Source organism: Pristiophorus japonicus, chromosome 1, assembly GCF_044704955.1.
Source record: "Pristiophorus japonicus isolate sPriJap1 chromosome 1, sPriJap1.hap1, whole genome shotgun sequence".
Classification (NCBI taxonomy): Eukaryota; Metazoa; Chordata; class Chondrichthyes; family Pristiophoridae; genus Pristiophorus; species Pristiophorus japonicus.
Window position 1 is genome coordinate 11011926 of NC_091977.1, and position 15798 is coordinate 11027723.

Below are 15798 nucleotides of genomic sequence, written 5' to 3' on the forward strand. Positions count from 1 at the left end.
AGCTGTGGAAGCCGGGACATTGAATAAATTTAAGACATAGATAGACAGCTTCTTAACCGATAAGGGAATAAGGGGTTATGGGGAGCGGGCAGGGAAGTGGACCTGAGTCCATGATCAGATCAGCCATGATCTTATTAAATGGCGGAGCAGGCTTGAGGGGCCGTATGGCCTACTCCTGCTCCTAATTCTTATGTTCTTATGTGTGTATGAACTTTGTGTTTAAGAAGAGAAAGCCTGACCCTGACCTGAACTGGAGGCGTCGGCGAATGATTGCGAGGGACAGGAAGTCTCCGCGGCCGTTCTCGCGCTCTCCACAGTAAAGCAGCAATCCGTCCTCCACATCGGCCTGCGAGAGGAATGGGAGATGGTCCGTGAGTGTCGGGGAGGGGAAACGCGACAGACCGATCGGCACGAGCCCCACTCCTTGTACAGGAGGCGGGACATGGTGGCGCTAAACCCATTCGCCATCAGCACATCACACAGCGCAGGAGGCCATTCGGCCCATCGTTTCTGTGCTGGCTCCATGAAAGAGCCATCCAGTTAGTCCCACTCCCCCTGCTCTTTCCCCACAGCCCTGCAGATTTGTCCTCTTCAAGTGTCTGTCCAATTCCCGTTTGAAAGATGCTACTGAATCTGCTCCCACCGCCCTTTCAGGCAGCGCATTCCAGATCACAACAACTCGCTGCGTAAAAACAATTCTGCTCCTCTCGGGGCCGAAATTCACCCCCCGTTGGACACGGGTCACACCGACTGTCTTTCTAGTGTTTTGGCCCATTCTGCGAAATTCAGCTCTTTGTCGTTTTCTCTCGAGCGGGGTGGATGTCGGTCATAAGGGGGGGGGCGGGAACCGAGCCTTCGCGACTGTCGGTCATCGCGCCGGGCCGGTGACGTCATCGCGCCGGGCCGGTGATGTCATCGCGCTAGCGTGTCACCACGTCTTGCTCCTTCAGTTAAAGGGGAGGGCCGCTGCGAACTCTGCGATCCTTTGAGTTCGCTCCACTGGGCCACCAGGGAGGGGTTTCGGCCGGGCCAGTGGCCCAAGAAGGCAGGGGAGGGGGAGGGGGAGGGGGCTTCCATGCTACCTGTTGGCGGCCTGGCCGAACCTGGGGGGTGAAATTGTCAGGCCGGTACCCGACAAAAAAAAATAAGATGCGCCCTCCCCTTTAATGGTGGCCTTGCTGCCATCTCAAACACTGAGCGCGACAGAAAAAGCTGTTGGGGGCACCGGCCGGCAGCAGGAAGACTTTCTCAGCTGAATCTCCGGAGCAGGACCTTGCCGGGGCGCACTCTGATGATGCACTTAGGCTTCGGCAGCAGCGGGGCGAGAGCGGGGCGGATAAGGACACCAATTTTGCGAACGGGTGGCCATTCGACACCGACTCGTGGCCGTCACTCTCCGGTGGCCAGAAGCCTTATCGGAAGGCTGGATTCCGGGCCCCCTCATCGCTGGTCCTTCTGGCAATTATTGTGTGCGGGACTTTTAGCATCCAGCACGGAGATCCCGCCCCCAGCGTGGAATTGGCCACGCTGCCCCTGAAAGGAAGCAGAGAATTATCTCCGGCGCTCCGCTTTCTGTAGGGGCGGGGCCCCGGGGCATGCTGGGCCTCTGAAGCAAGCGCTACTTGGATGCCCCGTGTAGCACAGACGCGATTCAACGCCCCTCCCCTTCCATTAAAGGGGAGGGCTGCTGCACACTCTACACGGCCTCTGATGGCTCCACTGGGCCATCAGGGCAGCGTGGGACCCAAGACGGAGTGATTGGGTGGACCCGGCCCACGCTCGCGTCACCATGGTCAGGCCGACCCGAGAGTCGGACCGACAAAAAAAGATGGCAGCCTGGGGCACTGGCGCCCGCCCGTTTATTCACCGCCCCGAGAACGGATGTCCACCAGCTTCCCGACCCACGGAGCTAGCGGTGATATCTGCCGATAACAGCCTTGCACGGCTGTGAGGGGTCATCAGGGGCGGTGAGGGGTCATCGCGGGGGGGGGGGGTAGGGGTCATCGCAGAGCGGTGAGGGGTCGGGGTGTGGGCGGTGAGAGGTCGGGGTGTGGGCAGTGAGAGGTCGGGGTGTGGGCGGTGAGAGATCCGGGTGTGGGCGGTGAGGGGTCAGCGTGTGGGCGGTGAGGGGTCGGGGTGTGGGCGGTGAGAGGTCAGCGTGTGGACGGTGAGAAGTCAGCGTGTGGGCGGTGAGGGGTCGGGGTGTGGGCGGTGAGAGGTCGGGGTGTGGGCAGTGAGAGGTCAGCGTGTGGGCGGTGAGGGGTCGGGGTGTGGGCGGTGAGAGGTCGGGGTGTGGGCGGTGAGAGGTCGGGGTGTGGGCGGTGAAGGGTCGGGGTGTGGGCGGTGAGGGGTCGGGGTGTGGGCGGTGAGGGGTCGGGGTGTGGGCGGTGAGGGGTCGGGGTGTGGGCGGTGAAGGGTCGGGGTGTGGGCGGTGAGAGGTCGGGGTGTGGGCGGTGAAGGGTCGTGGTGTGGGCGGTGAGGGGTCGGGGTGTGGGCGGTGAAGGGTCGGGTTGTGGGCGGTGAGGGGTCGGGGTGTGGGCGGTGAAGGGTCGAGGTGTGGGCGGTGAGAGGTCGGGGTGTGGGCGGTGAGAGGTCGGGGTGTGGGCGGTGAAGGGTCGGGGTGTGGGCGGTGAGGGGTCGGGGTGTGGGCAGTGAGGGGTCCGGGTGTGGGCGGTGAGGGGTCGGGGTGTGGGCGGTGAGGGGTCGGGGTGTGGGCGGTGAGAGGTCGGGGTGTGGGCGGTGAGGGGTCGGGGTGTGGGCGGTGAGAGGTCGGGGTGTGGGCGGTGAGAGGTCGGGGTGTGGGCGGTGAGGGGTCGGGGTGTGGGCGGTGACAGGTCGGGGTGTGGGCGGTGAGAGGTCCGGGTGTGGGCGGAGAGGGGTCAGGGTGTGGGCGGTGAGGGGTCCGGGTGTGGGCGGTGAGGGGTCGGGGTGTGGGCGGTGAGAGGTCCGGGTGTGGGCGGTGAGAGGTCAGGGTGTGGGCGGTGAGAGGTCAGGGTGTGGGCGATGAAGGGTCGGGGTGTGGGCGGTGAGGGGTCAGGGTGTGGGCGGTGAGAGGTCGGGGTGTGGGCGGTGAGAGGTCGGGGTGTGGGCGGTGAGAGGTCCGGGTGTGGGCGGTGAGGGGTCGGAGTGTGCGCGGTGAGAGGTCAGGGTGTGGGCGTTGAGGGGTCGGGGTGTGGGCGGTGAGGGGTCGGGGTGTGGGCGGTGAAGGGTCGGGGTGTGGGCGGTGAGGAGTCGGGGTGTGGGCGGTGAGAGGTCGGGCTGTGGGCGGTGAGGGGTCGGGGTGTGGGCGGTGAGGGGTCGGGGTGTGGGCGGTGAGGGGTCGGGTGTGGGCGGTGAGGGGTCGGGGTGTGGGCGGTGAGAGGTCGGGGTGTGGGCGGTGAGAGGTCGGGGTGTGGGCGGTGAGGGGTCGGAGTGTGGGCGATGAGCGGTCGGGGTTTTGGCGGTGAGAGGTCCGGGTGTGGGCGGTGAGGGGTCGGGGTGTGGGCGGTGAGGGGTCGGGGTGTGGGCGGTGAGAGATTGGGGTGTGGGTGGTGAGGGGTCGAGGTGTGGGCGGTGAGAGGTCCGGGTGTGGGCGGTGAGAGGTCAGGGTGTGGGCGGTGAGGGGTCAGGGTGTGGGCGGTGAAGGGTCGGGGTGTGGGCGGTGAGAGGTCGGGGTGTGGGCGGTGAGAGGTCCGGGTGTGGGCGGTGAAGGGTCGGGGTGTGGGCGGTGAGGGGTCAGGGTGTGGGCTGTGAGAGGTCGGGGTGTGGGCGGTGAGAGTTCGGGGTGTGTGCGGTGAGAGGTCCGGGTGTGGGCAGTGAGGGGTCAGGGTGTGGGCGGTGAAGGGTCGGGGTGTGGGCGGTGAGAGGTCGGGGTGTAGGCGGTGAAGGGTCGGAATGTGGGCGGTGAGAGGTCGGGGTGTGGGCGGTGAGAGGTCGGGGTGTGGGCGGTGAGAGTTCGGGGTGTGTGCGGTGAGAGGTCCGGGTGTGGGCAGTGAGGGGTCAGGGTGTGGGCGGTGAAGGGTCGGGGTGTGGGCGGTGAGAGGTCGGGATGTAGGCGGTGAAGGGTCGGAATGTGGGCGGTGAGAGGTCGGGGTGTGGGCGGTGAGGGGTCGGGGTGTGGGCGGTGAGGGGTCGGGGTGTGGGCGGTGAGGGGTCGGGGTGTGGGCGGTGAGAGGTCGGGGTGTGGGCGGTGAGAGGTCGGGGTGTGGGCGGTGAGGGGTCGGGGTGTGGGCGGTGAGAGATCGGGGTGTGGGTGGTGAAGGGTTGGGGTGTGGGCGGTGAGAGGTCGGGGTGTGGGCGGTGAGAGGTCGGGGTGTGGGCGGTGAGAGGTCGGGGTGTGGGCGGTGAGGGGTCGGGGTGTGGGCGGTGAGAGGTCGGGGTGTGGGCGGTGAGAGGTCGGGGTGTGGGCGGTGAGAGGTCGGGGTGTGGGCGGTGAGGGGTCGGAGTGTGGGCGATGAGAGGTCGGGGTGTGGACGGTGAGGGGTCAGGGTGTGGGCGGTGAAGGGTCAGGGTGTGGACGGTGAGAGGTCGGGTGTGGGCGGTGAGAGGTCAGGGTGTGGCCGGTGAGGGGTCAGGGTGTGGGCGGTGAAGGATCGGGGTGTGGGCGGTGAACGGTCGGAGTGTGGGCGGTGAGAGGTCAGGGTGTGGGCGGTGAGAGGTCAGGGTGTGGGCGGTGAAGGGTCGGGGTGTGGGCTGTGAGGGGTCGAGGTGTGGGCGGTGAAGGGTCGGGGTGTGTGCGGTGAGGGGTCCGGGTGTGGGAGGTGAGGGGTCGGGGTGTGGGCGGTGAAGGGTCGGGGTGTGGGAGGTGAGGGGTCGGGTTGTGGGCGGTGAGGGGTCAGGGTGTGGGCAGTGAGGGGTCGGGGTGTGTGCGGTGAGGGGTCCGGGTGTGGGAGGTGAGGGGTCGGGGTGTGGGCGGTGAAGGGTCGGGGTGTGGGAGGTGAGGGGTCGGGTTGTGGGCGGTGAGGGGTCAGGGTGTGGGCAGTGAGGGGTCGGGGTGTAGGCGGTGAAGGGTCGGGGTGTGGGCGGTGAAGGGTCGGGGTGTGGGCGGTGAGAGGTCGGGGTGTGGGCGGTGAGGGGTCAGGGTGTGGGCGGTGAGGGGTCGGGGTGTGGAGGGTGAGGGGTCCGGGTGTGGGCGGTGAGAGGTCGGGGTGTGGGCGGTGAGTGGGTCGGGGTGTGGGCGGTGAGGGGTCGGGGTGTGGGCGGTGAGAGGTCGGGGTTTGGGCGGTGAGAGGTCGGGATGTGGGCGATGAGAGGTCGGGGTGTGGGCGGTGAAGGGTCGGGGTGTGGGCGGTGAGAGGTCAGGGTGTGGGCGGTGAGAGGTCAGGGTGTGGGCGGTGAAGGGTCGGGGTGTGGGCAGTGAGAGGTCGGGGTGTGGGCGGTGAGGGGTCAGGGTGTGGGCGGTGAGAGGTCGGGGTGTGGGCGGTGAGGGGTCGGCGTGTGGGCGGTGAGAGGTCGGGGTGTGGGCGGTGAGAGGTCGGGGTGTGGGCGGTGAAGGGTCGGGGTGTGGGCGGTGAGAGGTCGGGGTGTGGGCGGTGAGAGGTCGGGGTGTGGGCGATGAGAGGTCGGGGTGTGGGCGGTGAGGGGTCGGGGTGTGGGCGGTGAGAGGTCGGGGTGTGGGCGATGAGAGGTCGGGGTGTGGGCGGTGAGAGGTCTGGGTGTGGGCGATGAGAGGTCGGGGTGTGGGCGGTGAGGGGTCGGGGTGTGGGCGATGAGAGGTCGGGGTGTGGGCGATGAAGGGTCGGGGTGTGGGCGGTGAGAGGTCGGGGTGTGGGCGATGAGAGGTCGGGGTGTGGGCGATGAGAGGTCAGGGTGTGGGCGGTGAAGGGTCGGGGTGTGGGCGGTGAGGGGTCGGGGTGTGGGCGATGAGAGGTCGGGGTGTGGGCGATGAGAGGTCAGGGTGTGGGCGGTGAAGGGTCGGGGTGTGGGCGATGAAGGGTCGGGGTGTGGGCGGTGAGGGGTCGGGGTGTGGACGGTGAGAGGTCGGGGTGTGGGCGATGAGAGGTCGGGGTGTGGGCGATGAGAGGTCGGGGTGTGGGCGGTGAGAGGTCGGGTTGTGGGCGGTGAGAGGTCGGGTTGTGGGCGGTGAAAGGTCGGGGTGTGGGCGGTGAGGGGTCGGGGGGGATCTGGGATGGATCGGCGCTGGTTGTGCATTAACCGCGAGGCGCGGTGCTGCCAGGCCGCGTCTCGTAAACCTCCCTGGCAATTTCTTGGGAGGCGGTAGTGCCCCGTCCCCCGGACAAAAAATGTCTTGTAGATGCCCCACCTGCCCTCCCCTGGAAGTGCTGACGGGGCCATAAGGCAGCTCAATTTCACCCCCGCTGTTTCCATCCAAGTTGTTGTTATTTAATGTTTTTGCAATGCTGCATGTCATCATTCAGCATAGTTTGACTCACCTTGAACTCAATGGTTATCTGAAAGGTCTGGTAGGAATTCTTGAGAGGCTCGAAGGTGAGGTAGGAGTAACCGTAGAACTTTGGGTATCGAATGGCGATATCTGCGGGAGCCGGAAGGACACAGCCTCTATCAATTACAGCAACAACACCATGCCCAGCCCAGCAATCGTACCTCACACTCTTTCACTTGCAAACGTGATAATTTTTAATTATAATGAAGGGCCCGAGGGCAGGGAACCAGACCCCATCACCCTGGGCGTCAGAGAGAACACCTCGTCACTCCGTGACACCAAGACTGTGATTTGAAAGCCGGTAGATTGCGAGAGTTAGGGAAGACCGAGGAGATGAATAATTGTGCATGAAACACAAAAGAATAGTATCCAGGTACAGCAAGTGATCAGGAAGGCCAATGGTATCTTGACCTTTATTGCAAAAGGGATAGAGTATAAAAGCAGGGAAGTCTTGCCACAGTTATACAGGGTATTGGTGAGGCCACACCTGGAATACTGCGTGCAGTTTTGGTTTCCATATTTACGAAAGGATATACTTGCTGTGGAGGCAATTCAGAGAAGGTTCACTCAGTTGATCCCGGAGATGAGGGGGTTGACTTATGAGGAAAGGTTGAGTAGGTTGGGCCTCTACTCATTGGAATTCAGAAGAATGAGAGGAGATCTTATCGAAACGTATAAGATTATGAGGGGGCCTGACAAGGTGGATGCAGAGAGGATGTTTCCACTGATGGAGGAGACTAGAACTAGGGAGCATAATCTTAGAATAAGGGGCCGCCCATTTAAAACTGAGATGAGGAGGAATTTCTTCTCTCAGAGGGTTGTAAATCTGTGGAACTTGCTGCTTCAGAGAGCTGTGGAAGCTGGGTCATTGAATAAATTTAAGACAGAAGTAGACAGTTTCTTAACCGATAAGGGAGTAAGGAGATATGGGGAGCGGGCAGGGAAGTGGACCTGAGTCCATGATCGGATCAACCATGATCGTATTGAATGGCGGAGCAGGCTCGAGTGGCCATATGGCCTACTCCTGCTCCTATATTTATGTTGTTATGAATGGTCCACAGTTGGAGCCGGGACATTGGATGAAGGTGGACAAGGACATGGTTTGATGAGGCTTCATTGCGATAATGAAGATGAAGAGAGGAGAAGGAGCATGGGGGAGGAGTCATCTGCAGCTTAGGAGGAACAGGAGAACACGACAATCCAGGCTGACACTCCCAGTACAGTAGTGAGGGAGCGCCGCACTGTCGGAGGCGCAGTACTGTGGGAGTGCCGCACTGTCGGAGGGGCAGTACTGAGGGAGCGCTGCACTGTCAGAGGGGCAGTACTGAGAGAGTGCTGCACTGTCGGAGGGGCAGTACTGAGGGAGTGCTGCACTGTTGGAGGGGCAGTACTGAGGGAGCGCTGCACTGTTGGAGGGGCAGTACTGAGGGAGCACTGCACTGTTGGAGGGGCAGTACTGAGGGTGTACTGCACTGTCGGAGGGTCAGTACTGAGGGAGAGCTGCATCATCGGTGGGGCAGTACTAGGGAGCGCTGCGCTGTCGGAGGGGCAGTACTGAGGGAGTGCTGCACTATTGGAGGGGCAGTACTGAGGGTGTACTGCACTGTCGGAGGAGCAGTACTGAGGGAATGCTGCACTGTTGGAGGGGCAGTTCTGAGGAAGCGCTGCACTGTTAGAGAAGCAGTACTGAGAGTGTGCTGCACTGACGGAGGGGCAGTACTGAGGGAGTGCTGCACTGTTGGAGGGGCAGTACTGAGGGAGCACTGCACTGTTGGAGGGGCAGTACATAGAAACATAGAAAATAGATGCAGGATTTGCCATTCGGCCCTTCGAGCCTGCACCACCATTCAATGAGTTCATGGCTGAACATGCAACTTCAGTACCCAATTCCTGCTTTCTCGCCATACCCCTTGATTCCCCTAGTAGTAAGGACCATGTAATTTCTTTTTGAATATATTTAGTGAATTGGCCTCAACAACTTTCTGTGGTAGAGAATTCCACAGGTTCACCACCCTCTGGGTGAAGAAGTTTCTCCTCATCTCGGTCCTAAATGGCTTACCCCTTATCCTTAGACTGTGACTCCTGGTTCTGGACTTCCCCAACATTGGGAACATTCTTCCCGCATCTAACCTGTCTAAACCCGTCAGAATTTTAAATGTTTCTATGAGATCCCCTCTCATTCTTCTGAACTCCAGTGAATACAAGCTCAGTTGATCCAGTCTTTCTTGATATGTCAGTCCCGCCATCCCGGGAATCAGTCTGGTGAACCTTCGCTGCACTCCCTCAATAGCAAGAATGTCCTTCCTCAGGTTAGGAGACCAAAACTGTACACAATACTCCAGGTGTGGCCTCACCAAGGCTCTGTACAACTGTAGTAACACTTCCCTGTACTCAAATCCCCTAGCTATGAAGGCCAACATGCCATTTGCTTTCTTAACCGCTTGCTGTACCTGCATGCCAACCTTCAATGACTGATGTACCATGACACCCAGGTCTCGTTGCACCTCCCCTTTTCTAATCTGTCACCATTCAGATAATAGTCTGTCTCTCTGTTTTTACAATCAAAATGGATAATCTCACATTTATCCACATTATACTTCATCTGCCATGCATTTGCCCACTCATCTAACCTATCCAAGTCACTCTGCAGCCTCATAGCATACTCCTCGCATCTCACACTGCCACCCAACTTAGTGTCATCCGCAAATTTGGAGACACTACATTTAATCCCCTCGTCTAAATCATTAATGTACAATGTAAACAGCTGGGGCCCCAGCACAGAACCTTGTGGTACCCCACTAGTCACTGCCTGCCATTCTGAAAAGTACCCATTTACTCCTACTCTTTGCTTCCTGTCTGCCAACCAGTTCTCAATCCATGTCAGCACACTACCCCCAATCCCATGTGTTTTAACTTTGCACATTAATCTCTTGTGTGGGACCTTATCGAAAGCCTTCTGAAAGTCCAAATACACCACATCAACTGGTTGCCCCTTGTCCACTCTACTGGAAACATCCTCAAAAAATTCCAGAAGATTTGTCAAGCATGATTTCCCTTTCACAAATCCATGCTGATTTGGACCTATCATGTCACCTCTTTCCAAATGCGCTGCTATGACATCCATAATAATTGATTCCATCATTTTTCCCACTACCGATGTCAGGCTGACCAGTCTATAATTCCCTGTTTTCTCTCTCCCTCCTTTTTTTAAAAGTGGGGTTACATTGGCTACCCTCCACTACATAGGAACTGATCCAGAGTCAATGGAATGTTGGAAAATGACTGTCAATGCATCCGCTATTTCCAAGGCCACCTCCTTAAGTACTCTGGGATGCAGTTCATCAGGCCCTGGGGATTTATCGGCCTTCAATCCCATTAATTTCCCCAACACAATTTCCCGACTAATAAGGATTTCCCTCCGTTCCTCCTTCTTACTAGACCCTCTGACCCCTTTTATATCTGGAAGGATGTTTGTGTCCTCCTTAGTGAATACTGAACCAAAGTACTTGTTCAATTGGTCCGCCATTTCTTGGAAGTGCTGCACTGTTGGAGGGGCAGTACTGAAGGAGCACTGTACTGTCGGAGGGGCAGTACTGAGGGAGTGCTGCACTGTTGGAAAGGCAGTACTGAGAGAGTGCTGCACTGTCGGAGGGGCAGTACTGAGGGAGTGCTGCACTGTCGGAGGGGCAGTACTGAGGGAGTGCTGCACTGTCGGAGGGGCAGTACTAAGGGAGTGCTGCACTGTTGGAAAGGCAGTACTGAGGGAGTGCTGCACTGTCGGAGGGGCAGTACTGAGGGAGTGCTGCACTGTTGGAAAGGCAGTACTGAGGGAGTGCTGCACTGTCGGAGGGGCAGTACTGAGGGAGTGCTGCAGTGTCGGAGGGGCAGTACTGAGGGAGTGCTGCACTGTCGGAGGGGCAGTACTGAGGGAGTGCTGCACTGTTGGAAAGGCAGTACTGAGGGAATGCTATACTGTTGCAGGGGGTGTCTTTCAGATGAGACGTTAAATCGAGTACCCGTCTGCTCTCTCAGGTGGATATAAAAGATTCCATGGCACTATTTCGAAGAAGTGCAGGGGAGTTCTCCCCTGTATCCTGGCCAATATTTATCCCTCCATTAACATCACTAAAACAGGTTATTTGCTCATTATCATATTGCTGTTTGTGGGAGCTTGCTGTGCACTAATTGGTCGCCGTGTTACCTACATTACAACAGTGACTACACTTCAAAAAGAACCTTATAGGCTGTTTTGCGCTTTGGGTCGTCCAGTGGTCCTGAAATACACGAGTATCTTTTTTTGTTGAAATGAACTTGTCGTCTATTGTCATGAAGCGCCACTAGGTGGCGGCAGTGCTTCATCTACCATTGCAGCCTTGAAGCAGCTTCATTAAAAACCGTCCCATCACACACTCCCAGGGCAGGTACAGCACGGGCTAGATACAGAGTAAAACTCCCTCTTTACTGTCCCATCAAACACTCCCAGGGCAGGTACAGCACGGGTTAGATACAGAGTAAGGCTCCCTCTACACTGTCCCATCAAACACTCCCAGGGCAGGTACAGCACGGGTTAGATACAGAGTAAAGCTCCCTCTACACTGTCCCATCAAACACTCCCAGGTCAAATCAAGACAGAAAGACTTATATTCCTCCTTTAAATCCTCCTTTACTCCCTTGTTCTTCCTCATAATAGTACCGTGGGATCTGTTATGTACACCTGGCACCTCAGTTTAACGTCGCATCCGAAAATTGATACATTTAAGGGGAAGCTAGATTAACACATGAGGGAGAAAGGAATAGATGGATATGTTGATAAGATGAGATGGAGAGGGGTGGAAGGAGGCTCGTGTGGAGCATAAATACCGGCATAGACCAGTGCTATAAATACTATGCAATTATATGTAATTGTATGGAAATCTATGTAATTCTATATAAATTCTCTGTATAAAAATGTAATTCTATGTAAAAATTTAATTCTATATAAATTATATGTAAATGATATATAAAAGTGCAATTCTATGTAATTCTATCTAAAAATGTGATTGTATTTAAATTATATGTAATGTTATGTAAATTACATGTAAATTCTATCTATATCATGTAAATGATATGGGATGCTATGTAAATCGTATGTAAATTATATTAATGATATGTAAATTCTATGTAATGCTATGTAAATTCTATGATGCCCCCTCACCTTTGCTGCATCTCGCGTCGGCTTTTCCCAAGTTGCAGTGGCATCTGGAGCCTCCGCTCTCGTAGTCGCTCGTACAGAAGCTGTCGACCGGACAGTTGGCCTCTTCGCACGGGAGATCGAGGACGTGTCCAGCGGCCGCAGGGGGTCGGAGAGAGGTGCTGGGGGTCGGAGTGGTGGGCACTCGGGCAGGAGAAGTTCTCCCCGGGGTGGTGGCAGGATCTGGTTGGAGCCGAGTCTCGACATGGAACTTTCTGTTCCTTCCCTGGAGGACGGAGGGGGATTGAAGCTACAACAGAAAGGGGACAAGGCTGGAGGTTACAGGATCGGTTGGGAAGGGGCAGATGCCCCGACATCGGCTCGTCCAGGGCGGGACGTAGTCACCTCCTGGGTTGCCAACTCCCATTGAGCGAATTCCTGGAGGTTTCATCACATGAACTCCCGTCTTCATTCGCCCGGACCGGGCAAACAGCAGATTTACAACTAAAATCACAATTGTTGTAAACATAAACTAAGAACATAAGAAATAGGAGCAGGAGTAGGCCATACGGCCCCTCGGGTCTGCTCCACCATTCAATAAGATCATGAACTCAGCTCCACTTCCCTGCCCACTCCCCATAACCCCTTATTCCCTTATCGGTTAAGAAACTGTCATTTTCTGTCTTAAATTTATTCAATGTCCCAGCTTCCACAGTTCTCCGAGGCAGCAAATTCCATAGATCCACAAGCCTCTGAGAGAAGAAATTTCTCCTCATCTCAGTTTTAAATGGGCAACCCATTGATGCCCCAATGATTTCGCTCCTGGAGCTGCCAGATACACTGCTTTGAGAACTGTTGAGGGGGATGACTCATCAGGGGAGGGCAGCAGCAGCCAAGTTCATGGCACCGTGGCTGGCTCTGCTGCACAGGAGGGCAGGAAAAAGAGTGGGAGAGCGATCGTGATAGGGGATTCAATTGTAAGGGGAATAGATAGGCGTTTCTGCGGCCAGAGCCGAGACTCCAGGATGGTATATTGCCTCCCTGGTGCAAGGGTCAAGGATGTCTCGGAGCGGGTGCAGGACATTCTGAAAAGTGAGGGAAAACAGCCAGTTGTCGTGGTGCACATTGGTACCAACGATATAGGTAAAAAACGGGATAAGGTCCTCCGAGACGAATTTAAGGAGCCAGGAGCTAAATTAAAAAGTAGGACTTCAAAATTAGTAATCTCGGGATTGCTACCAATGCCACGTGCTAGTCAGAGTAGGAATCGCAGGATAGCGCAGATGAATATGTGGCTTGAGCAGTGGTGCAGCAGGGAGGGATTCAAATTCCTGGGGCATTGGAACCGGTTCTGGGGGAGGTGGGACCAGTACAAACCAGACGGTCTGCACCTGGGCAGGACCAGAACCAATGTCCTAGGGGGAGTGTTTGCTAGTGCTGTTGGGGAGGAGTTAAACTAATATGGCAGGGGGTGGGAACCAATGCAGGGAGAGAGAGGGAAACAAAATGGAGACAGAAGCAAAAGACAGAAAGGAGATGAGTAAAAAAGTGGAGGGCAGAGAAATCCAAGGCAAAAAACAAAAAGGGCCACTGTACAGCAAAATTCTAAAGGGTCAAAGTGTAATAAAAAGGCAAGCCTGAAAGCTCGGTGCCTCAATGCGAGGAGTATTCGGAACCCAGGAGAGGGCTCTGAGCTAGTTAGAGTGGGTGAGAGCTCAGATGAACAGGACCCCAAGGAAGAATGCAATAGGCAGGAGGCAACAGAGCAGAGTAGCACTGGGGTATGTGGAAACCACAAGGTGATAGGAAGGGACAATATGTATGAATATAAAGGGGCTGCAGGAGGGGTCAAGACTAAAAATCATGGTTTAAAAACTAGTATTAAAACACTCTACCTAAACGCACGCAGCATTCGAAATAAAGTAAATGAGTTGATGGCACAAATCATTACAAATGGGTATAATTTGGTGGCCATTACAGAAACCGGGTTGCAGGGTGGCCAAGACTGGGAATTAAACATACAGGGGTATCTGACAATTTGGAAAGATAGACAAGAAGGGAAAGGAGATGGGGTAGCTCTGTTAATAAAGGATGATATCAGGGCAGTTGTGAGAGACGATATTGGCTCGAATGAACAAAATGTTGAATCATTGTGGGTGGAGATTAAAGATAGTAAGGGGAAAAAGTCACTGGTGGGCGTAGTTTATAGGCCCCCAAATAATAACTTCACAGTGGGGTGGGCAATAATCAAGGGAATAATGGAGCCATGTGAAAAAGGAATGGCAGTAGTCATGGGGGATTTTAACCTACATATCGATTGGTCAAATCAAATCGCACGGGGTAGCCTGGAGGAGGAATTCATAGAATGCATACGGGATTGTTTCTAAGAACAGTATATAACAGAACCTACAAGGGAGCAAGCTATCTTAGATCTGGTCCTGTGTAATGAGACTAGTAACGATCTCCTAGTAAAAGATCCTCTCGGAATGAGTGATCACAGTATGGTTGAATTTGTAATACAGATTGAGGGTGAGGAAGTAGTGTCTCAAACGAGCGTACTATGCTTAAACAAAGGGGACTACAGTGGGATGAGGGCAGAGTTGGCTAAAGTAGACTGGAAACACAGACTAAACGGTGGCACAATTGAGGAACAGTGGAGGACTTTTAAGGAGCTCTTTCATAGTGCTCAACAAAAATATATTCCAGTGAAAAAGAAGGACGGTAAGAGAAGGGATAACCAGCCGTGGATAACCAAGGAAATAAAGGAGAGTATCAAATTAAAAACCAATGCGTATAAAGTGGCCAAGGTTAGTGGGAAACTAGAAGATTGGGAAAATTTTAAACGACAGCAAAGAATGACTAAGAAAGCAATAAAGAAAGGAAAGATAGATTACGAAAGTAAACTTGCGCAAAACATAAAAACAGATAGGAAAAGCTTTTACCGATATATAAAACGGAAGAGAGTGACTAAAGTAAATGTTGGTCCCTTAGAAGATGAGAAGGGGGATTTAATAATGGGAAATGTGGAAATGGCTGAGACCTTAAACAATTATTTTACTTCGGTCTTCACAGTGGAAGACACAAAAACCATGCCAAAAATTGCTGGTCACGGGAATGTGGGAAGAGAGGGCCTTGAGACAATCACTATCACTCGGGAGTTAGTGCTGGACAGGCTAATGGGACTCAAGGTAGACAAGTCCCCTGGTCCAGATGAAATGCATCCCAGGGTATTAAAAGAGATGGCGGAAGTTATAGCAGATGCATTCGTTATAATCTATCAAAATTCTCTGGACTCTGGGGAGGTACCAGCGGATTGGAAAGCAGCTAATTTAACGCCTCTGTTTAAAAAAGGGGGTGGACAAAAGGCAGGTAACTATAGGCCGGTTAGTATAACATCTGTAGTGGGGAAAATGTTTGAAGCTATCATTAAGGAAGAAATAGCGGGACATCTAGATAGGAATAGTGCAATCAAGCAGACGCAACATGGATTCATGAAGGGGAAATCATGTTTAACTAATTTACTGGAATTCTTTGAGGATATAACGAGCATGGTGGATAGAGGTGTACCGATGGATGTGGTGTATTTAGATTTTCAAAAGGCATTCGATAAGGTGCCACACAAAAGGTTACTTCAGAAGATAAAGGTACGCGGAGTCAGAGGAAATGTATTAGCATGGATAGAGAATTGGCTGGCTAACAGAAAGCAGAGAGTCGGGATAAATGGGTCCTTTTCAGGTTGGAAATCAGTGGTTACTGGTGTGCCACAGATATCGGTGCTGGGACCACAACTGTTTACAATATACATCGATGACCTGGAAGAGGGGACAGAGTGCAGTGTAACAAAATTTGCAGATGACACAAAGATTAGTGGGAAAGCGGGTTGTGTAGAGGACACAGAGAGGCTGCAAAAAGATTTAGATAGGTTAAGCGAATGGGCTAAGGTTTGGCAGATGGAATAGAATGTCGGAAAATGTGAGGTCATCCACCTTGGAAAAAAAAACAGTAAAAGGGAATAGTATTTGAATGGGGAGAAATTACAACATGCTGCAGTGCAGAGGGACCTGGGAGTCCTTGTGCATGAATCCCAAAAAGTTAGTTTGCAGGTGCAGCAGGTAATCAGGAAGGCGAATGGAATGTTGGCCTTCATTGCGAGAGAGATGGAGTACAAAAGCAGGGAGGTCCTGCTGCAACTGTACAGGGTATTGGTGAGGCCGCACTTGGAGTACTGCGTGCAGTTTTGGTCACC

At 54.9% G+C, this 15798-nt stretch overlaps 1 protein-coding gene across 5 annotated transcripts in view; it reads right to left on the bottom strand.

Moving 5' to 3' along the window:
- LOC139262290 (pikachurin) overlaps window positions 1-15798 on the bottom strand; it is a 251668-nt gene that overhangs the window by 52704 nt on the left and 183166 nt on the right. For all 5 annotated transcript variants that reach the window (XM_070877461.1, XM_070877453.1, XM_070877446.1 and 2 more), the window contains 3 exons: window positions 11577-11862; window positions 6372-6472; window positions 246-346 (listed from right to left, as the gene is read on the bottom strand). In XM_070877461.1, coding sequence (XP_070733562.1) covers window positions 246-346; window positions 6372-6472; window positions 11577-11862 — 488 coding nt within the window. The remainder of the gene's footprint in view (window positions 1-245; window positions 347-6371; window positions 6473-11576; window positions 11863-15798) is intronic.